General features: G+C 33.0%; 1 protein-coding gene across 1 annotated transcript in view; it reads right to left on the bottom strand.

The window, feature by feature from the left end:
* PRKACB (protein kinase cAMP-activated catalytic subunit beta) overlaps window positions 1–23,838 on the bottom strand; it is a 50,515-nt gene that overhangs the window by 12,699 nt on the left and 13,978 nt on the right. Inside the window, 8 exon segments of the mRNA XM_027609918.2 lie at window positions 7,119–7,241; window positions 10,271–10,366; window positions 11,276–11,402; window positions 14,595–14,677; window positions 15,686–15,784; window positions 21,176–21,274; window positions 21,276–21,305; window positions 23,429–23,490. Coding sequence (XP_027465719.1) covers window positions 7,119–7,241; window positions 10,271–10,366; window positions 11,276–11,402; window positions 14,595–14,677; window positions 15,686–15,784; window positions 21,176–21,274; window positions 21,276–21,305; window positions 23,429–23,490 — 719 coding nt within the window.

The following is a 23,838-nucleotide window of genomic DNA, read 5'->3' as shown; positions in this document are numbered from 1 at the left end:
TAAAGATAAAGATAGAGCCAAAATGTTTTTCCTGTGCATTATATACAGAGTGAAGACTCCAGGGTGTCTTGGCCTGAGTAACTGAAAGGATGGTGCTGCCAACAGCTGAGATGGAAAGAGCAGTGGGAAGAACAGATTTGCTAGGGAAAACAAAAGTTTGTTAGTTTTGGACAGATTTAGTTTAAGATATTTATTAGATACCTGAATGGAGATCTCAGATAGGAAGTGGGCTACAAGGGTCTGCAACCCAGGAGTCAGGTATGGACTGAAAAAGTGAATTTGGAAATCGTCAGTTGGCATTTAAAGTCATGAAACTGGATGAGACCACCAATGGAGAAAGTGCAGAGAAGAGAAGAGGACCAAGGCAAGGAGGTTGATAAGGAAAGATTAGTAATGCAGGAATAAAACTAAGATTGTGAAGAGTCACTGAAGCCAAGGGTACAGATAATAAATGAACCACTGAATTAGATTTTGTTTCTGGCTTTGCCACAAACTACCTTTCATCTCTGGGCAATTCTGAATCTTGATTTACCTACATATAGGATAAGAGAGTTAAACTAAATAAAACAACATTCTTAACCATCTCAAAAATTCTACCAGCCTATCATTTTTGTAGAAAGAATACCTGGGTTTGAGTCCCAACTCCAGTCACATACATGCTCTATGCTTTCAGGCAAACTCTTTCACCTGAGTCTCAGTTACCTCATCTATAACATGATGAAAGTATACTTCATCCCCCCCAGGTACGAAAAGAAATTAGGTAATTTTTATGAAACTGACACAAGGCACTAATTCAATACATTTTTAATTTTTTTCAACCATTCTGTTAGAATATTTTAATGATAAGGTGAATTTTGAATCAAAGAAGGAACCTGGAAGACAGCAATATCTATCACTAGATATCTAGACTACTCAAGGACAGTCTGTGCTAGAAAAGTCATTTGGAGAATGCAAGAACTTCCTTCTTATGCTCTACCTATTAATTTATAGAAAAGCACTTTCTTCTTTTCTAATGGTACTTAAATTTGGTAGAGTGAAGGAGAAAAAGGAAAACTATGACCCTATTTTAGAAAGACAGTATTGTAAATATAGCTGATATTTTAAGCAACTTCATCAAATTACATTATGTAATATGTTAACCAATTACAAAATTCACTCTGAATTATGCAAACTTGATAGAATATTGGTCTGCTTATAAAGTCTTATACATTTTGGTTTTAGGAAAGATTAATATTTTCTAAAAATTAAGAGGAAGTTACATCCATAAAGCAAATCAGATCATGTTGTTACCATATCCATACTGGGTGATTTAAATTCACTAACCACTTTACCTTTTTTTTTTAGTTTTAGAAATAAAATAAGACCAAAATCAAATTTGTCTACACTCAGTTTAATCCACAATTACAAAATTGATCTCTGAAGAAGGGAAAATTTTTACTGCTATTCTTCTGCAAGTGACAGGGAGATGGCTTAACTAGTAACAGTACTTTTTATGCGTTGGGATAAAATTTACTGGCTTAAATGACTCAAAAGAGTTTGCACACAGCCAACAAGCAATAATCTGTTAACTTCTGTCCACAAGCATGTTGGAATAAATTTTTAAAAATTACTTTTCTGCATCTGAAACTAATGATGTACCATATGTTGGCTAACTGAATTTAAATTTAAAAAAAAAGAAAAAAATTACCTTTCTAAAGTAGGTACAGTTCTAAGAAATCTACATCCCAGTAACAAATTTATCTAGCAAAAATGAGCACATTTATTAGTAAATTTTTCAAAAGGCATAACAACTGTCATACATTAGGCTTTCTATAGATATGGTGCCAACCTCCACACTGCTTCATAGGACCCGAGGCAACTTTAATCAGCCTGGATCCTATATATAAAAAGAATGAGTACATTTAAAAAATACCTATTAAATATTAGTACTACAACTGTGGGCTCTCTGGTCTGTTCTCTTACCTGTGCAGAAAGAGTGGTAGTTACAGAGGGCCATTACCCACCCGATCCTCTTCCCTCCACTGCAAAACAAGTTGCCATCATTTGCCCAAAAGACCACTAGAGTAAGGACTGTCTCAAAGAAAGTATTAAGAAGAATTTTGAATGACCACAGCAAAGTGTTAAGAAATGGCCTGGGTTTTAGGCTTTGGTAAAGCTGCTTTTGAATTTTATGGAAATGACTACCAAGTTCTCTTGCTTCTTTAGCTATAGCCATAGACAAATAGAAAATGGCATTTAAATTTCCCCAAAAGCATTAACAATAGCATCTTAGAAAAAGTGTAGTGGTATTTCTGCATATGTGTATATTATTTAGGAAATAGAATCTGTGCAGAAAAGAGATAATGTAGCAGGTTGGGGACTGTTACCCTTAAGGAAGGCCTGCTTGCAAGTTTAGCCCTGGGCAGGTTATCTGGGAAGTGGCATGGTAACAGTTCCTCACACTGATATGAAACTTTCCCTAAATAATATGAGTGGTTCACTGTACCTAGATTGTTTGTACAAACGATATGGCTTATGGGGTGCCTGGGTGGCTCAGTTGGTTGGGTGACTGCCTTCGGCTCAGGTCATGATCCTGGAGTCCCGGGATCGAGTTCCGCATCGGGCTCCCTGCTCGGCAGGGAGTCTGCTTCTCTCTCTGACCCTCTTCCCTCTCATGCTCTCTATCTCTCATTCTCTCTCTCAAATAAATAAATAAAATCTTTAAAAAAAAAAACAGTATGGCTTATGCTGAATATCTACTTTGCTCTGTGAGTTTGGGATGCAGGTATGCACTAAGTAGAAGGTGTATATGCGATCCCAATAAAATCCTTGGGCTCTGAGTCTCTAATGAGCTTCCCTGGTAGATAACAATTTGTTGCTAAAAGAATTAAGTTCATCCCTTGTAACTCAACTGGGAGAAGACTCTTGAAAACTTTGCCTAGTTTCCTCAAGAGACTGCCCCATGAGCCTTTCCCTTTGCAGATTTTACTTTATACCTTTTTGTTATAAGGTACCTTATAGTGAAGGTACTTGTTACAATAGAAGATATTCATTTCTTGAGTATTACTATATGCTGAAGTTTGTGAGTCTTCCTAGTGAATCACCTAACCTGGGATTGGTTCTAGGGATCCATGACAAAAAAAAGGAATAGCCAGTTAACTGCTAATCAATTACCCTTCATGTGAATGTGAATTTCCCTTGAGGAAAAAATGAACTGCCTCTTTGATCATTCTATATATACGTATGTTTACAACTTTCTATTTTGTATACTGTCTCCTTGTACATTTTTGGTGCTCACTAAAAATAGAATGATATTTACTTTATATATAATGAAGCTCAGAATTTTTTTTTAATTATGTAAGTCAAGGACTATAAAGTTATGGTTTCCACAACAGCTGTTACTTGACTGCCTTATTTGCAAGTATCATTTTTGAACACAATATCAACTGTTGTATTTCTAAGAGTAATGCAACCAGATAGAGTTGCTGTAGAAACCATAACTGATACTTGTCATGGAGTATATGGCACTGAAGTATGAAATTTAAAGACCTCAGCATATATATTGCTAGGATATGGCAAATATGATGCGAAAATTGTAAGACATTTCTGTCAACTATGCATTTCTAAACCTGAACCTTGATACTGCGTGAATAATTTGACATTTAAAATACCACCTCCTCCTTTTTTAAAGGCAAAATACGTGGAGGAGAGAATCTAACAAGCTGATTGATTATCTTTCTGTGCATTTAAAAATACCAACCTGAGTTAAAATATTGTAATAGAGAAAGTACTTAACAATCAAACTTTCAAATGTATGTATTTCAGTGAATTAATCACTTCATTAAATACATTTTATTTTAATTTTGATGTTACACATAATCTTTGTAACACGGTTTCAGAATAGAAAAATGTAATCAATATAAAATGTCGCATAAAATAACATACTTTTAAAAAATCAGAAAAAATAATTCTCATTGAAACATTGATTTTTAAATGATATATCATTCAAACCATTAAAGATTTTAAATAGAAATACAGGATTTGTAAGACCATAATTTGATTTTTAATGACTCAAGCAATTAAAAAATTTAAATATTAGTCTCCAATTTGGCTTTTATTTACTAGTTAGAGAAATAATACTTTTGTAAGGTAGACAGAGATACATCCTAGTTTGGATTTGAGTGTTGAAACAAATGGTTTTATTGGGAATGGTGCATATGACTTTATGTTCACATAAAACAGATTCTAGAGATCACTTAATGGCAATATTCTGCTTTCATGAGTTCTACTTTAGCAACAAAACGGAAAAGGGATGAAAATAACTTTATATTCAATATGGGAAGAGATAATCTGGCACCCCTAGTTAAAAACAATAGTAGACCAAACATCCTCTCCCATTTTTAAATAAGTGAAGAAAAATATCTGTGATAAGATAAAATTTTATGTTGCTAAGGTGTTGTTAAGGTGACTCAGATTTAAACAGTTATGATTTTAGACTATATGCAGATTTAAATATTAAGTTAATATTGTATCCTGACTATTAAAATTTAATGTGAAATAAAAACATATTCATAAGCAGTTAAAAAATTTTTTAGACAATGTAATGATTGGCCAATGAAGGCCAAGTCATACAAATGAAGATACATTCATTTTAAATAAAGCAATTTTTCTAAGTAAGTGAAATTTAGGTATGGCATCCCCTTGTCAGACAGTTTTATTCCTTTTATAAAGTTAAGGATAAATAAAAGCAATGTAGTAAAGATTCAGGAACTTTGTAATGATCTATAATTAAATTATTCGGAACTATTAGTGTAATTTCTGCATTCTTAATTTTGGCTGTCTTTTCCCATGTAAACCTACTTCTGATAACGCGTAATTTATGAATTAGGCACAGTAAGAGACTAACAACAATGAACAACTCTAACACTATGCCGCTGTAATAAAAGTTACATGGGTGTGGCCTCTTCTGTCTGTCCCTCTCTCAAACAATCTTGTTGTATGTCCCTCACCCTCTTGTGATGACGTGACACGATACCAGGCCTACGTAAGGACAGGAAGTGAGGTGAATGACGTTGGTGTGTGACGTAGCGGGAGGCTATTACTGACCTTCTGATGATACCTCAGAAGGACGATCACCTGCTCTGGACCGTAGTTGACTGCAGGTCACTGGAACTGCAGATAAGGGTGGACTACTGTATGCTTCTCTCATTCAGTGATTTTAAAGTATTTTAGTTCTCTCAACATTCTTCATATCATCTTTGGTTCTTATTCTTTCTTGGGATTTTACATAACCACTTTTCAAATTCTTAAAAAATAAATACCTGGCTTATCTACTAATTTTTCTTGATATTTATCTCAAAAGTTCTTTTACAGGGACTTTAATATTCTCCTGGGTGAAAACAATTACAAGGGTAAGAAGCCTGAGGCCTAGAGATCTACAAATGTAACAAGGACAGCAGTGATACCTTTTTTTTTTTAACTAAATTTATTTATTTATTTTTATTTTTTAAATTTTATTATGTTAGTCACCATACATTACATCATTAATTTTTGATGTAGTGTTCCATGATTCATTGTTTGCATATAACACTCAGTGCTCCATTCAGTACATGCCCTCTTTAATACCCATCACCAGGCTAACCCATCCCCCCACCCCCACCCTCAGTTTGTTTCTCAGAGTCCATAGTCTCTCATGGTTCATCTCCCCCTCCAATATCCCCCCCCTTCATTTCTCCCTTCCTACTATATTCTTTTTTTTTTTTTTAACATATAATGTATTATTTGTTTCAGAGGTACAGGTCTGTGATTCAACAGTCTTACACAATTCACAGTGCTCACCATAGCAAATACCCTCCCCAAGGTTTCCTGAGATTAAGAATTCCTCATATCAGTGAGATCATATGATACATGTCTTTCTCTGATTGACTTATTTCGCTCAGCATAATACCCTCCAGTTCCATCCACGTCGTTGCAAATGGCAAGAGTTCATTCCTTCATTCCAGTGTGTGTGTGTGTGTGTGTGTGTGTGTGTGTGTGTGTGTGTGTGTGTGTGTGTGTGTGTGTGTGTGTGTGTATCACATCTTTTTTATCCATTCATCTGTCGATGGACATCTTGGCTCTTTCCATAGTTTGGCTATTGTGGACATTGCTGCTATAAACATCGGGGTGCACGTTCCCCTTCGGATCATTACATTTGTATCTTTGGGGTAAATACCCAGTAGTGCAATTGCTGGGTTGTAGGGCAACTCTATTTTCAACTTTTTGAGGAATCTCCAAACTGTTTTCCAGAGTGGCTGCACCAGCTTGCATTCCCACCAGCAGTGTAGGAGGGTTCCCCTTTCTCCACATCCCCGCCAACATCTGTCGTTTCCTGACTTGTTAATTTTAGCCATTCTGACTGGTGTGAGGTGGTATCTCATTGAGGTTTCGATTTGGATTTCCCTGACAACAGTGATACTTAATTACTACATATTCAATTCTGCCTTTCTGTATTACCTTAGTGTAAATCTTTCAACAGCTAGCTTAATTATCTGTAAGAAGTATTTATTTTTTATTTTTGACATTACTGAAGTGTAAGTTCTTTAGTTAGTCCCCTAATTTGTGAATACTGCCATAAAATAAAACTTTCCCCATAAAATGAAGTAAAGGATAACTGAAAATCTTGTGATCCCTGTAGACTACATCTGTACTGTGAGATATGGAACAATACTATGTTGATATGTGGATTCTAGGTGGCTGGATAAGACTCATTCTATTGGTGTCTTGTTCTTACAGTCCAGCTCTGCAGCATCCATGATTTAAATTTGGATCTCGGTAAAAAAGATAAATTACTCCATTAGGAACATTCAGGGAACCTTCTGAATAGGTGATATTATAAATTTTAAGTTCACGGATCAGAAGGTCAGCTTTCACATGAGTGTGAATCTGGCTGAGATACAAAGAAATAAGAAGCTTCAATGATTTAATATTTATTTTGTTATCTTAAATGAACACTAGATACAAAGGTAGCAACTATGGATATTTTTGTATTTTTCCCAACTTAGGGTAATATTCTCATGACATTAAATGGTGTCGATCTACAAAGCTTACTCATTATAGAAATTATGAATGACAGAGGAATAATAAAATGTATTACTTACCTTTCCAGAAACAATCTTTTCATAAATCTGAATTGGTTGGTCTGCAAAGAATGGGGGGTAGCCCGCTGCCATTTCATAGATTAACACGCCTAATGCCCACCAATCCACTGCCTTATTGTAGCCCTAAGATAAACAGCAGAAAATATCATTTATTACTTAATCTACTCAGAAGGGAATGAAGTCACAGATGATTTCAAAATGATCAAGCATATGAAATTTGTTAAAGAGCAGTTGCTGAGCAGCTACATATTCAGGATAGAATAAAAAATGAACAAAATATATCAGGTCACATTTTATCAAATAAAAGGAAATAACGTACATGAAAGTACACTACAACCCAAATGTACAATTCTAAGGTTAGTTTTAATTGTTTTTTTCTCTCATACTAAACTTGCCAAAATTAAGAACTAGCAGTATTTATAAGAAAATAAAAATAAAATATTAACATGTTTACATAAAGTTTGTTATCAATTATGATCAATGTCAGTTGGCACAAAAGATTATGGGGGAAAAAACCCAACTCAATCATGGAGAGAAATGAATTGAGTTCTGAACTTGCCACATCTTTTGTTCTGCCCTCAAATTACCTTCACCACTCCCCATACTCCAAATTTTTGTAAAATTTTAGCTTTACAAACCATTTAATTTTCAAATTATTAGGTAAAATATACTTAATATAGAGATTTTTTTTCTTTATGTGTTTTTAAAGGGAGACTAGCATAAAAAGAATAGCACTTTGTTTCACTAATAGAAATGGGCATCAACTTTGCTTTAATTCTTTTAATTCAACTCACAATTAATGTCATTCATTACAATATTTTTACTATAATGAAGGCATGTGATGTTGAGCCAGAACCTTTTATTAAACTTTGATTTCTTTTTTGAGATTGTTGTGTTAATGTTTATAAAAACTATACCAGATATTTTAATACCCTAGGTATAGAGAATTAAATCAGTAAGAAAAACTAAATTACAACAGATAAATGGGCAAAGGACATGAACTAATAATTCAGATACACACACAACTAAAACCCACCAAATGTCTATAAAGCATTAAAAAAAATCTAATAACCAAAGACATGAGACTTAAAATAATAAAATATCATTTATTGCCTATTAGTAATGATTTTAAAAATAAGAATATCTAATGCTAGACAGTGTGACTAAACAGTCATTCTCACACTGCTAGAAGGAGTATAAAATGTTACAATCTTTTTGAAAAGCACTCTGGCAATATTTATGGAGAGACTTAAAAATGTTCATACCCTTCATCCCAGTAATTCTACTTCTGGGAATCTGTCCTGAAAAAATAATTTGAAATGCAGAAAAAGCTTTACGCACAAAATGTTTATGTTTATCACAGTTATTTATAATAGCAAAAAAAGAAAAAGAAAAAGGAATGACCTGAACATTTAGCAATAGAAGAATGGCAAAATACCTTTTGATATATTTGCAAATAAGCCATTAGAATGATGTTTGCATGCTTGTTATCATTCAAGTGTAAAAAGCTGAGTACAAACTATACATTCACTATATCTCAACTATGATAACATGCACGGAAAAATATTTTGAAGTATTTTTTTTTTTTTAAAAAGGCTGTCTCCGGATGGTGGGATGATAGGTTTTTTGGTTGTTTCTTTTTATTTCTCTGCCTTTTCCAAATTTTGTGCAATGAACATCTATTACTTTTATAATATATACACATTTTTTAAAGTTTTGGTGCTTATTCTGTCATCACATTGTTAAGTGTTCTCACAGAAAAAATGTGTTAACAGCAATGATATTTAGATTACAAAAGACTGAAAAATTATAGATGATTTAAATTATAAAGATAACAAGAGGAAAGTTGAATGAGGTCATTTATTTTATTCTTATATTTCTATAGGTTAGCCAAATTTCAATTATTCAAGGGGTAGTTTTCCAGTTTGTAAATATCAAGGCCATGTGTGCTATCCATTTTTCTTTCCTTGTCACTATTTGTGTTCAGTCATTGTTAATTTCTCCTTTCTAGCTTTCCCCACATAGGGAGGGCAGTGGGAAGGAAAACAGAACTGAAACCATCCTTTTAGGTATGATACAAATTTCTCTCACCATATTTTCACTGCTTTGAAAAGTAGAACTATCTTCAAAAAGACTATATCTATTCAATTGCTATAATATACCTGTTTTAAACTAAAAAGAAGTTTGCATACATTTCTTTCATTTAAGTGGTAAAGTTGAAAGAGAAGAATTGAGAGCTAGTATATATCATTTTTACATTTGCCTTGTGGGATAACACACACAAAGGTTTCCCGCCTTCCTGTTACTGGGAATAATTATGAAAAGGCTATGATTTTGCTTTCAAAACATGGACTTTCTCCTTTTCTTTTTACTACATCTATATGAGATGATGTATGTTCATTAAACATATTGTGGTAATCTATTCCACAATCTATATAAATCAAATCATCATGCTGTATTGTATGCCTTAAACTTATACAGTGATATATGGCAGTTATTCTCAGTAAAATTGGAAGAAAAAAATATGGATCTGGAGGTTAGATTTATTCACATTATTTTTTTGAAGTATAGTTGACATACAGTATTACTTGCAGGTGGACAATAGAGTGATTCAACATTTTATTTTATTTTTATTATTATTTTTTAAAGATTTTACTTATTTGACAGAGAGAGACACAGCGAGAGAGGGAACACAAGCAGGTGAAGTGGGAGAGGGAGAAGCAGGCTTCCCGTGGAGCAGGGAGCCCGATGCGGGGCTCAATCCCAGAACCCTGGGATCATGGCCTGAGCCGAAGGCAGACGCTAAACGACGGAGCTACCCAGGCGCCCCTGATTCAACATTTTATTTATGTTATGAAATGGTCACCACGATAAATCTAGTTATCATGTGCCACAATACAAAGTTATCACAATATTATTGACTATATTTCCTATGTTCTACCATACTATTTCTCTTAGATCTAGAGTTAAAATTGAGAGGTTACTGGATTAGTGGTAGACTGTAAGTAATTATTATTTTAGTAATCAGACATAAATTCATAATTTAGATTAGGTAAAAGTGTAATATTAGATCAGTAAACTATTTTTGTAGAAGTCCACAGTGATGCATGCCTTATATTTTTACTTCTTACATAATGGCATTATAAATATACCTTGCTGAGGATTATCTCTGGAGCCAAATATTCTGGAGTACCACATAATGTCCAAGTTCTGCCTTTAACTCTTTTGGCAAACCCAAAGTCTGTAACCTATAAAAGAGAAAGCAAACAAACTTGTAAACATTCATTAGTTCACAATAAATGTATTTATCATACCTAAGTTAAAAGTTAAAAATCAGGGTTAAATTAAAACCATGAAAAAAAATTAAGTCAATATAATTGAGATTAATCCATTCAGGCCACTATTAGTGAAAGTTCTATAACAGAACTTTCCCTGACTCAAAGAAATAAACATCAAAAAAGGTAACAGTAAATAGTTTTAAAAAAAATGAAGCAGTGCCAGAAGTAGTCCTTGAGTCTAGCATATGCTCTGCCATGAATTATGTCATCAGAAGTGCAAAAGTGTCAACAGGAGAACCTACAGATAACTGTAAATAGGAATGCTCTCACTCTACTGATAAAAGAAGCAGAAAGAAAACACCTCCACTCGTTGAGTACTGGTAGCCAGGGCGCTTTGGCAGCTGCACCGTAGTGTTAAGGGGCATAAACCCGAGAGACAGACTGGGTTCAAATTCTGACTCTACTGCCTGTGTGACCTGCTGTGCCTTAATTTCGTCAGCCTTAAAATGAGGATAACAGCAGTACTTATACTTTATAAGGTTATCAGGACTAAGAAAGATGATACATGTAAAACACTTGGAATAATGCCTGGCACCAAATGAGAGCTCACCAATTTAGCTATTCTATATATTTCTGTATGTAGGATTCTGTGTTCCGTCTACAACTATAGACTATGGGAGGTATAAACAGGTTCTATTCTTGATGGGATTTTAGGTCTCTGTAATAGTGGCAGAACTATGAGCTCAATTTAAGCTATCAGGAAGAAGTAACTGTCTCGCTCAAAGAAAAAAAATCCAATATTGATAGTTGAGGTTAAAGACATACAACTTGTACCTAGTATTTTCTCAAATACATTATATAAATGTGTTCAAGTCATACCTGGATATACCCTTGATGGTCAATTAAGAGATTTTCAGGTTTTAGATCTCTGTAGATGAGGTCTAGTGAATGGAGGTACTCGAATGTTAGCACTATCTGAGCTGCATAGAACCGTGCATGGGGTTCACTACAAAGAAAAAAACATTGATTTTTCTATAAAGTGGGTTAACACATGGTGATTAATAGATTATGTAAAAAACTTAATATGGGGTAGAGATATTTCGGAAGCAAAAAATTTTCTTTTAAACATATATAAAGAATCTTGTTAGTTTCCGAATCTCTACTAAACCTCTGAATTATCTTCAAATAATACTTTTTAATATACTTAGGAAGTAGCATATATTGAAGAAAAATATAACTCTAAAACAGTCATCTTATTTTAAATTATTATTGGCCATATTAGAAGATACTGATGTCTTTATAATAATGTCTGACCTTGAGAATGACTGAAAAGCAAATGTGTCAATTACATTGTCTATCAGGCCACTGTTACTGTTGATAGGCTCTGTCTGCCTTTCTCACAAATTTAAGTGCTTAAAGAATTTCACTACACGAAGTTGTTTAACTGCATTAATCTGAAGACTAATGTCATTTCACCCAGACTATTCCTATTACAAAAATGATACAGTCTCATTATAAAAATCATAAAATATTGATGAAGATTAAAGAGCACCCATAATCCTATTCAGAAACCATAGATACAATCCCGGTGTCTGAATTTCCAAATCTTCTACTATGCATTGTTTACACAGATATATAAACATAGGTGTAAACAGTATGTGTAAACATGTACAGTTCTCGTATGCACAAATTAGATCAATTGATAGATCACTGTAATGTTGATGCCACATTCTGAGTATTACTCCAAAGGATGTACTGATTTTCTAATTTGAGTTTCTATTTCATCTTCTAGTGTACACAATGAATTCTGCTAACTGGCCTGATAAACTGCAATGACTTTCAGATTTATGTCCTCAATGAGTAACATGAACTATGAATAGAATTTCCCTCAAGATGGCTGGCATTAATTTGATCTCATAGCACCAGAAATAGAAATTCCAAAAAAGATTATATATGCTGCTCCTTTTACTTGTCACTATATTTCCTAGGTTCTAGCCTGATACATATCAGATGCTCAGAAAATATTTATTGAGTAAATGAGTATGTAAAGAAAAATACTTTTAGGGGAAAATATTTTATAATACCTTTAGAGTTTCAGCCCCACCTCAAGACTGTAAAATCTGTATCATACATTGTATGACAAGGAATGGGGGAGGGACATTTTAAAGGGAAATTGGAAGAATCATCCTTGTCACTGAAACATCCCTAACTTTGGCAATATTTGACTTGGAAGGTCCCCTCCAATTTTCCATACATCTGTAAATACAAGATGCACTTACCATTTTATACTTATAAATAAATACAAATTTATCAGAACAAATATAAGATGCACTAAGCATTTTATATTTATTTCCACACACTGACATGTGAGTGGAGGAATATGAACATTACATAGATCTGTAATCAAATTGTTGAAAGAGGAAAGCAAAATATTCTGTAGGAAGACTTAATGCTGAAACAGCTTTAAATCTAGACAGTTTATGTTTAAGTAGAGAATCATAGTGACTGCCCTGATTCTGGTTAAAGCCATGCTCAACAATAACTCAGTATTCTTGTTGCCTCAAAGTTTCTAAAATAGGAGCGAGCAACCTCTCAAGTATACATGTAGTATGAGTGAAAGATTAGATCTTAAAGACAGTGTCTCAGTGTGAATTACTGCAGTCAACTTGCTTTTCCTCCTAGTACCAAGTCAAGTATTAGAGAAATACGAGTGTGGGGAGTTGCAAAGGAAAGAAATTAGTTATTATAGAAAATGGACAAAATAGTTTTTGAAGCCAGGTTTAGGTGTAGTGTTTCAGTGTAAAACTTTGAACTATCATAGGGCAATCTGCGGATTCTGGGCCTGTGTGGACAAGAGTAGTAGGGAAGAGGACAACAGGAGGTGAAAGGAATCATTAAAAATAAACAGAAGTTGCTTTGCATTAGCACAGTGCCTGATACAAACTGGGTGCCTTATCATATTAGGTCAAATGAATTCTGACTTAGGCCTCAGGTAACTAAAATAACTCTAATGTTGGCCCATAATTGAATATGATCTTGTGATAATCTGAGTCTATCATCATCTTTTTTCCGAGTCGGGTTACCATGATTGGCCCAGTTTGAACTCTTACATGTGCTTTCATCATGCCAACACATAATGTGTAAATGAAGCTGGACCTGCTCTGGGTTTCAGCTTCATTCTATTAGTGATTACTAATAAACAGTAGTAGCTTACAAACTATTACACATAGGTAAGGTTGACAGAATCTCTTTTTAAAACTGTGTAGCCTTGTAAGTAATAACCTAATGTAAGGTAGAAACTCTTTATTTCTTTTAAAGATTTTATTTATTTATCTGAGAGAGAGAAAGCAAAAGCAGGGGGAAGCAGCAGGCAGAGGGAGAGGGAGAAGCAGGCCCCCCGCTGAGCAGGGAGCCTGATGTGGGGCTTGATCTCAGGACTCTGAGATCATGACCTTAGCCGAAGGCAGACGCTTAACCAATTGAGCCACCCGGGCACCCCAAACTCTTTAAATTACATATATATTTTTAAAACTGAACATAGCAACAACTTTAAGGAGAATTAAATTTGTTTGAAACAAACTTTCATAATCTCATCATTATGGTACTGTTATTATCTTTTCTATGTACTCCCTTTCTTATCTTCATCTTTACACAAACCTCTTCCCCAGAGTTGTATTATTAATATTTGTTCAATTGATATTAGTATGTTTAAATTAAATTTTTGCATCTTCTGAAAATTCTTTACATAATGGACCTTCATAATACTTACCAATGGTAGAATATTTACAATGCTAATATGGTGCTTTCATTTTTATTTTTTTTTAAGATTTTTAAAATTTATTTGAGAGAAAGTACACACAAGCGGGGGGGTGGGGGAGCGGACAGAGGGAGACGGAGAAGCAGACTCCCTGCTGAGCAGGGAGCCCAGTGCAGGGCTTGATCCCAGGACCCTGGGATCATGACCTGAGCCAAAGGCAGATGCTTAACCAACTGAGCCACCCAGGCACCCCTTTCATTTGATTTTTAAAAACTTAGTATGGTGTGGCCTCTTATTAATGTTTCTACATAATTTCTTCATATAGCTAACATATTACTAAATTAAATGAAATAAATTTTTAGCATTGACAATAACTTAAAAATTTGGTTTTAAACCAACACACAGAATAAAAAGATTTGAGGAGGATAAAATATTAGTTACCTGAACCTTCCAATTCTTCTTAGATGTGAAAACATTTCACCCCCAGGGACATATTCCATAACCATGTATAAATTAGAATTATCCTATGAATAAATAAGAATAAATCAAAATTATGAAACCTAGCTTATTTCAAGAAAATATTTTAAGATAACACCATGTTAAATTAGAAAAAGACAAATTTAAAAATCCACCTGAGAGATTACTAACATTGGGAAAGAGAGAATAAATGGAAGATGTTCTAATTTTTCTACAATGGGGAATTCATTTTTTTTTCCTCCTAGTTTTCTTGCCACAAATTAGTCTGGGATTTTTGCTGTTCCTGTCCTTGCAGGGAACACTAACTTTTGAACAATTAGACACTGAGGCAATGACTTAATGCTATAGTGTATGCAAAGGAATAACAGTTAAAATAACAATTTGAAAAAGAATGTTTACATTTTATGTACTAAATTAGGTCAGAGAGACTAATGATTTTTAACATCATCCTAAATACACAGATGTTCATCTGATTTAAAGAATAAAGGAGGAAAAGGAAAAAAGTTAAAATGGTTCATATGAATCAATATTGCAGAGATGCCAAGAAACATTCTAAAGAGCTGAGAAGCTGCCAACTTCAAGAATAAATCTTGTGCAATTTTATGAGACACTTGAATGGAAGGCCAAAGACTGTTCTGCCTTATATAAATGGAAAGACTAAAACAAATTAACATGGAAAAGAAGATGGTAAGACTGTATCAGAAAAGGTTTAAAAGGAAGGGTATGTGGTATATTCATTTGCATGAGTTTAAGAACTGCTTAATAAGATATTCCTATGGATTTTGATAAATTGAAAATATTTGAATTTATAATACCATCTCATGAAAAATTACACATTACCTTTAAAAATTTCCCTACGGAGAACCAAAACCTTGTCAAATGTTAACCTAAGTTTATAAGCACAATAGGATTTATTACATAAAATCTAAATATATTACTTTTTTGTTTATTCATATTCTCCAGGTTTATCATCTGGCTTAGAAGTCTATCATAGTTTCATATTTTTAAAAATATATGAGGGTAAAAATATTTTATTTGAATTCTGTAAATTCTACCTTAAAAGAGTACTCCAGTCGAACAAGAAAAGGAAAATTCACCGCCTGTAATATTCTTTTCTCATTCAAGGTGTGCTCTATTTGCTTCAGTTTAACAACCTGTGATTGAAAGATAAATATATTTAATGTACTTGAACAGAATTTAAAATATCCTATAATTTTAAAAGAAAAAACTTAAAATGCTTTTCATATAATAATGAGCTTGGATAAGCAAAATCACTAAGTTGGATAAGGTGATAATAACTACCAACTAGGTTTATCAGATTCAAATGAAAAACCTAACAGCAGATTTAAAATTTGGTCTAAAGAAGGTCAACTATGATTTTTCAGTCAAGAAGCAAAAGCTAAGAAGAAACAGACTCCTAATACATTACTTAAAAAATTAGTATGTGAAAATGCTTAGCTCCTAATGACTTATAGTCAGTACACTAAAGTAGTTGGTACAAATCACTGGTACAAATCACTGCAATAAGTAGGTATTGATTTTAAGTCTTCAGAAGATCAGCAAGGAAATTAAGGATTGAAGAAAGCCAATAATTGAAAAACAGTGGGTAAAAATGAACAATCTGTTCATTTCCTAATACCTGAATAAATACAAGATTAAATTCTAAAAATTCAATTTGTGCAGCCACAAGAGAGGACACACAAAATACTGGCAAAAAACCAACTATGTCTTTTTTTTAAATTTTTTTAAATTTTATTTTATTATGTTACGTTAGTCAACATACATTACATCATTAGTTTTTGATGTAGTGTTCCATGATTCATTGTTTGCATATAACACCCAGTGCTCCATTCAATATTTGCCCTCCTTAATACCCATCACCGGGCTAACCCATCCCCCCACCCCACTCCCCTCTAGAACCCTCAGTTTGTTTCTCAGAGTCCATCGTCTCTCATGGTTCGTCCCCCCCTCTGATTTCCCCCCCTTCATTTTCCCTTCCTCCTATCTTTTTTTTTTTTTTTAACATATAACGTATTATTTGTTTCAGGGGTACAGGTCTGTGATCTATCTGTCTTACACAATTTGCAGTGCTCACCAGAGCACATACCCTCCCCAATGTCTATCACCCAGCCACCCCATCCCTCCCACCCCCCTCCACTCCAGCAACCCTCAGTTTGTCAACTATGTCTTTATAACAAATAGGTCATTTAGGATTAATCAAGCTTCCTCTGGATTGTCTACTCAATTAATACATAGCAGGGAAAGCAACATGAAGACTATGTTTCTATCCCACATGTGAGTCCATTTTTAATTTAAGAAAAGGTGACCTTAGGGAGATATAAATAACTGTCCAGTATATGTGTAAGTCATTAGAATGTGGCATTCTTTCTTGCTAGAGGCTTACTGTCAGTGTGGGGTAGTCACAGAGTTCAAGAAGTTGAACATAAATAAGAAAAGTAAAGATAACATCCAGTTATTAGTATATACAATTAGAGTATAAGAATAATACTGAGCAAAGATTACTTGACTGAGAGTCAGAAGATCTGTATTCTAATCTAGGCCTTCTAATCAAGAAGTTTTGTGATTCTGGAGATGTTATTTCAACTCTTAGGATTTCAGGGTTTTTTTTTTTTTTTAATCTGTAATATGAAGTGTTTGCACCACTTCCATCCAAATTCTAACTAGTTACAGAACTAACTAGTCCATACTTATTACAATAAATTATGTAACATTAGCTGGAAAATTACTATTGCTTTGTATTTACTTTTAAAAATATATAGGCTTTAAAATTTTTTTTTTAATTTTAGCAGTTTCAGGTTCACAGAATTGAGCAGAAGATACAGAGATTTTCCATGAGACTCCCTTCGCCACACAGGCATAGCCTCCTCCACTATCAACATCCCCCCACCAGAGTGGTACGTTTGTTACAAGTGATGGACCTACATTGACACATCTTTATCATCCAGAGTCCATGGTTTATGCTAGGGTTTACTCTTGGTGTTGTACATTCTGTGGGTTTGGACAAATGTATAATGACATGTGTGCACCATTATAATACCATACTGAGTACTTTCACTGACCTTAAATTTCTCTGTGCTCCACTTAATCATCCATTCCTTCCTACTAACCCCAGGCAATCACTGATCTTTTTACTGTCTTCACAGTTTTGTCTTTTCCAGAATGTCATATAGTTGGAATCATAGAATATGTAGCCTTTTCAAATTGGCTTCTTTCACTTAGTAATATGCATTTAAAGTTCCTACATTCTTTTCATGGCTTGATAGTTCATTTCTTTTGATGGCTGAATAATATTTCATTGTCTAGATGTAACACATTGTTTATTTCTGTATATTATCATATAGTAGCCTTTTAGTTAGGCATTGACAATGTGTTTCCTTTGAAGTAAGTAATAAAAACTGCAATAGACAGGCTTTCTGCATTACAGCTCTAAGGCAACTATGTGTATGGAGGGCATAACAATTAAAAATAGAAATAAATATAATATGATATATATATGATAAAAGAACTGGCAAAGCATAAATGCCTAGTTAATTTTTAAGTTAATTTAAAAAGTTAACTAATTAAAATCTAATCTACTTTTAAATGTGCATACTACTACATACAAGGCATAATAATACAATAACACAACAATACAAAGACAATGAAGTGCCTGCCTTAATGCTGCATAAAATCTATTTGGAAGTATGGTATATGAATATGTGAATATTAATATGCGAATAGTTGCCAAATGAGAGTTTTATCATGTTGTAAATGTTCAGACATGAAAACGTTTATGTTAGGCCCAGTACATAATCTTTCTAATTCCAGATTCTTCATCTATAGAACGTTGATAATAATACCTACTTTAAAAGTGATTGTGTTGCATAAAGCATGTGAAGGGATTAACACAATGCCTGGCACAAAATAAAAGCTCAAAAAAATATCAACTGTTATAATCTACTAAAAAGGGTGAGAGTTCAGCTGGGCCTTACAGATGAATAGATAACAAAGATTAGGAAAAGACAGAGGAGATACTGTAGTCAGGGTTAATATCCAGAACAATTACCTGAAGGGGGAAATACACAAAGGTAAGTCTGAGTGCTAGTTTCATCTGACAATAGCTTAGGACAATGCTTCTCAAGATTTGGTAATGAAATATCCCTAAATGGCAGAGAAAAACATAACAAGTAACCCTGGGAGTTTAGTCCATGTTTTATTTTCAACATCCATATAAAATTTATATTTACTTCTTAATATTTCTGTTGGTTTAGGTATATTTAAAAGCATTTACAAATGATAACCAATTGGCTAATTCTTTTTTAGCCAAATACTTGCAGAGTTTTTGATAAGGAAGATGGGCTATATATCATCACATACTCCCCCCAGCCCACCGAGATGGCACTGTATTCTCCTGGGGGTCAAGTTTCAATCAGAGAAGTAGAGAATAGAGGACCTGTAGGGGAACAGTGTGAAATAAGACTATGGTAGAGTATGGAAGAAAGTTATGAAGAGTTTGGAAGTAGGATGCAGAGTTCTGCTTTTATTGAATAAATATTAGGAAACTTTTTGAGTGAGTAAATAAAATCATATGATATGGTAAGAAAAACTTTTTTGGCAGTGAGGAAGGTGAATTAATAGAAGGTGAAAAGTCTGGGGTTGTGGAAATTAAGATGTTACTGGGAAAGCCCAGTTAATGTTAATGAGGGACCAAACTAGGTGGTGGTAGAAAGGATCTTAGGGGTAACAAATACATTTTAAAGGAAAAATTAACAAGAAGTATAGGCACAGAAATCAGACCAACCTAGTCAAATTCTTGGTTTATCTTACTAGCCTGTTTGATTTTGGAAAAACTACTTGAATAGAAAGATCATTGGCTTAAAAGGGAGATTAATGTCACAGTCTTTAAAGAGTAGACAGGAAAAAATAATAGGAAAAGGCACCTAAAAAAGAAGAGCCTAGAAAGGCGAGCATAATTAGAAGAACAGGGGTTACAGAATTCTGGGGACAAGACAGTTTCAAGGGAGTGGTCAGCACAGTCAGAGGCTCTAAAATGTCATATAAGATGAGCAAAAAGAGCCCACTGGTTTTGTTGATTAGGCCACTGGATTGGTGATAGAGCCATTTCAGTGGAGTAGCAAGAGGTAGGAGATAAACAAGGAGACAGTTAACTTATTGTGGGCTAAATAATTAAGAGGAAGTGACTTAGTGGACAGAGTGATTAAACTATATTTTCAGGAAGCAAGTTAAAAAAGTTATATGAAAAAGGGCAGTATTAATTAAATGTGTGTATGGGTGTATTTAATTTTAGATGTAAGTCATTATTCTTTTCACGTTGGAGGTTAAATTTGTTTTTTATTTTAGAGCATTTTGGACTGGAACTTCAGACCAGTCTAATGCTGTGCTGTCCAACATGGTAGCTACTAGCTACATGTGGTTATTTAACACTTGAAATGTGGCTAACCTGAATGGAGATGTACTGTAAGTGTAATATATACATCAGATATTGAAGATTTAGTATGAGGAAAGTAAAATATCTCCATTTTTTGTTAATTACATGTTGAAATGATAATATTTTAGATATACTGGGCTAAATAAAATCTATTAAGATTGACTTCAACTATTTTTTTTTACTTTTTAAACATGGCTACTAAAAAATTTAAAATTACTTATGTGGCTCACATTCTATTTCTATTGGACAGCATCAGTCTAGCCATTTGTACCCCTGACTACTAGCTCAATTACCGTTTACTCCACATCCAGCTCAGTACTGTTTACTGTTTACCCACATTTTCCTACATTCCAGTAAGCCAAAATGTTATTGTTGGGAACCTATTATCTAATATCAAGATTTACCCTTTTTCTTTCACATTTCCTTAATTGTACATGATTACCAGGAAAACGGAAGTTTAACAATTAAAGCATGAATAATTCAGACGTCCTGATTCGTCAGATATGCCAATATGTGATAAAAACTTATAAACCGTTTTTTCTCAAAATGATTTAGTCTTTTTACTGAGATATAACTGACATCTAACTTTATATTTATAAGTTTGAGGCATACAATATCATCATTTGATATTTTTTATAGTATTAGTATTCCAACTTTTTTCTGGTTTAACTGACATTTTAAATTCAACAAACTCAATCATGTTAAACAAAGGGCTTCTACTGTCAACCAAAACAAGTCATAAAATAAAATCACCAAGTTTTTGTTACCTCAATCTAAAGATCAAGTACAACTGATCTCTACATTTTCCACAAGGCAGAATGTAGTAGAGATGCCTGTTCTTTACATGTTGAATTCAGTATTTTGTTAGTAAACATACACATACCTATTATATAAATATATTGAAATAATAATGTATCCCCATATACTTAACTATTAACTACGTATCATATAGTCACAATAAATAAGGATGAAATTAAGTGCAACAATAAAATTATCTGAAGGTATCAATGGAAAGTCATTATATTGCATCTGTTTAATAATCTAGCTGATAAAACTGAAGTTTACCCTTCAGGTAGATAAAGACAAATACACTAACCTTCTGCTTATCTAAGATCTTCATGGCATAATACTGTTCAGTGGCTTTATGTTTCACCAACATGACTCTTCCAAATGAACCTGTTCCAAGGGTTTTTTTTCCTTTCAAAATCCTCCAGCCCGGCATTATTCTACATATACATGAAAAATAAAACTTTAAAATTAGAAATTCTTATAAGACTATGGTAACTATAATAGATTTAGTTATATATAATCACAATACAAAAAGACTACTGAGATTGCAGGTTATTGGCTCTATTTTTCCCTTTGAATAAGAAATGAACTAATATTTGAAAAGAGAATTACATTGCAAAACAAAGCATAACAGTAGTGGGAGGAAATAAGAGCCTAAGCTGATGTATTAAAAGTTATAATGAATTCCAATATGAATTCCTAGTATCAGACTTTTAATAAATAAGTTCCATATTTTAAGAATTACAAACTGACCAGCAGTATACTGACACAATCATGGAAGCCATACAGTCTCAGTATACTCACAAATTATATATATATATATTTTAGAGTCCTTTCACTAGGGTTACCTCTGAAGAAAGTGCTATCTTACTTCATTTCTATCTTTATACAAGCTTATAGGACTAGATAATAACAGCATGAAAGATCCAAATGGCTCTTTCTCTGATGTTATAATAACCTGGTATTACCTAAAACAGTAATAATAAGGAAAGAAGAGTTCCTCATTCCCACAAAGATAACCAAAAGTCAGAGTCTCAGAACAATAATCAGTCTCTTTTTCTCACTCAATAGATGCTTTGTTATGAGCAAACATCTTTGTTTGGCTTTGACTATAGCATAGAAGCAACGAACTGGAGGCATCAATCTATTGAATTTGTTGCTGCCACAACAAAATGAAAATTACTGGGAAGAAATTACGTGCTAAGTAGTCACAAGTAGTAATTGCTGACCCATTTGTTTAATACGTTTCATTGCAAAGATCTTCATGAAAATCTTGGAAAAAAATATTTGCAAGGGTCAGTCTGTACAGTGTTATAGCTTGAGAAAAATGTGATGTGATTCTTGTGTAAGTAAGAAATCTGGACAGTCACTGCAGTTCACTGTCATTGGATTTAATCTCAATTACAAATCAAAGCTTGCCTTTGGAGACATAGCATAGTTTCTTGCTGAATCATTATAGAGAGAGCAAGCAGGTCTAAGTTATAAAACTTGTTTCATCAAATTTAATTTCAAATTTCTAATGATTTTAAATTGCTATGAGATTCTATATCAATGTAGAAAGAAAAAGCTCTTATAATTCTGATGGAATTATTTAATTTTATGGATTAATGCTTAATTTTTTGGTTTTAACAATACCATTTGAAATGTTTAATATAATTCCCAAGTACATAATGGAAACAGACTTACTAGACAACAGAACATCTCTTTTTGCTAGTTATTGCTTTTCATACAAATGTGCCATCTTCCTCACCTTCCTCAATGTTTCATGTAAGATAATGTCTAACTTTTTATGACTGCTAGAGTAACTATGTTTTAAAGTACAGGTCTGCTTTTAATTTTAGTATCCTTATAAAAAATGGTGGTATGATGGTATCTTTATAAAAAATAATATTTAGAATTAAATATTTTTTAGTGAAAAAGATATTTGAAATAAAAATTTTTGTGGTAGGAAAATAGATGTTCAAAATTGAATCTAGTATTAAAGTTCATTAATTATTTATAACTTCAAAAAGAAATTTTTTGGCAAACATAAATGGCTCTTTTTATACACAGTTTTTAGGTCTCAGTTACAATTTAAAGTACTTAAGTTATGTAGAATTTACCTCATCCAATGTTTATGAAAAAGGATCCCTGTGTACTTGGTATGTTGCCAATAGCCATGTATTTGTGATTAAGAATTTGAAACTGCACAATAGTATCCCTATTGCTGTAATTAATAAAAATAACAAATATGCTATCAAAGGCACAAATCAAATTATACATTAAAAATATCAAGAGTTTGTAGCAGCTTATAATTAGTATCAAAATTTACATAATCACATATTATAATGGAAATTAGGTTCTTCTCCAATTTACGTATACATAAAATTATTTGTTAGCAAATCAAAACATAATATTATAATATTATGGCAAAATTTCCTATGTTAAGCTTACTTTTTAAAATGCACCTTGAAAGTTTAATGCTATTTTACAGTGTTTAAAGTAGTAAATTACCTGGGCAAGAATTATGATTTTATATAATAGGACTTTTAAATTATAGAAAATTTTAAATATTCCTTACCGGAGCAGGATTTTCCCATTTTTTAAGAAAGTCTTCTTTGGCTTTGGCTAGAAACTCTTTCACTGAAAATATAATTAAAACAAAAACAACAAAAACAAATTTTGTCTTGTAAGAATATTTATATTATGTATAAATATACTTTAAAAACACAGACTTATGTCAACTATTGTTACCATGAAACATGTATTCATAACCATGATAAACTAGAGGACTATTTACTTCCTCTAAACAAGAAGCAAATATTTTTTTTTTAATTTCTAAGACTCTCTAACACTCTTCTATATGGAGATCACTTTCATAATTTCAAATCTAATAATAAAAATGCCATTCCTGAAAACATACTTGAAAGTAATGTAAAGAAGTTAGAAATCAATCTAGAAGAAAATATTGATTGTAAATAAGCCAGCAGT

The sequence above is a fragment of the Zalophus californianus genome, chromosome 4 (assembly GCF_009762305.2).
Source record: "Zalophus californianus isolate mZalCal1 chromosome 4, mZalCal1.pri.v2, whole genome shotgun sequence".
Classification (NCBI taxonomy): domain Eukaryota; kingdom Metazoa; phylum Chordata; class Mammalia; order Carnivora; family Otariidae; genus Zalophus; species Zalophus californianus.
This window is presented reverse-complemented; position numbering and strand designations above follow the sequence as displayed.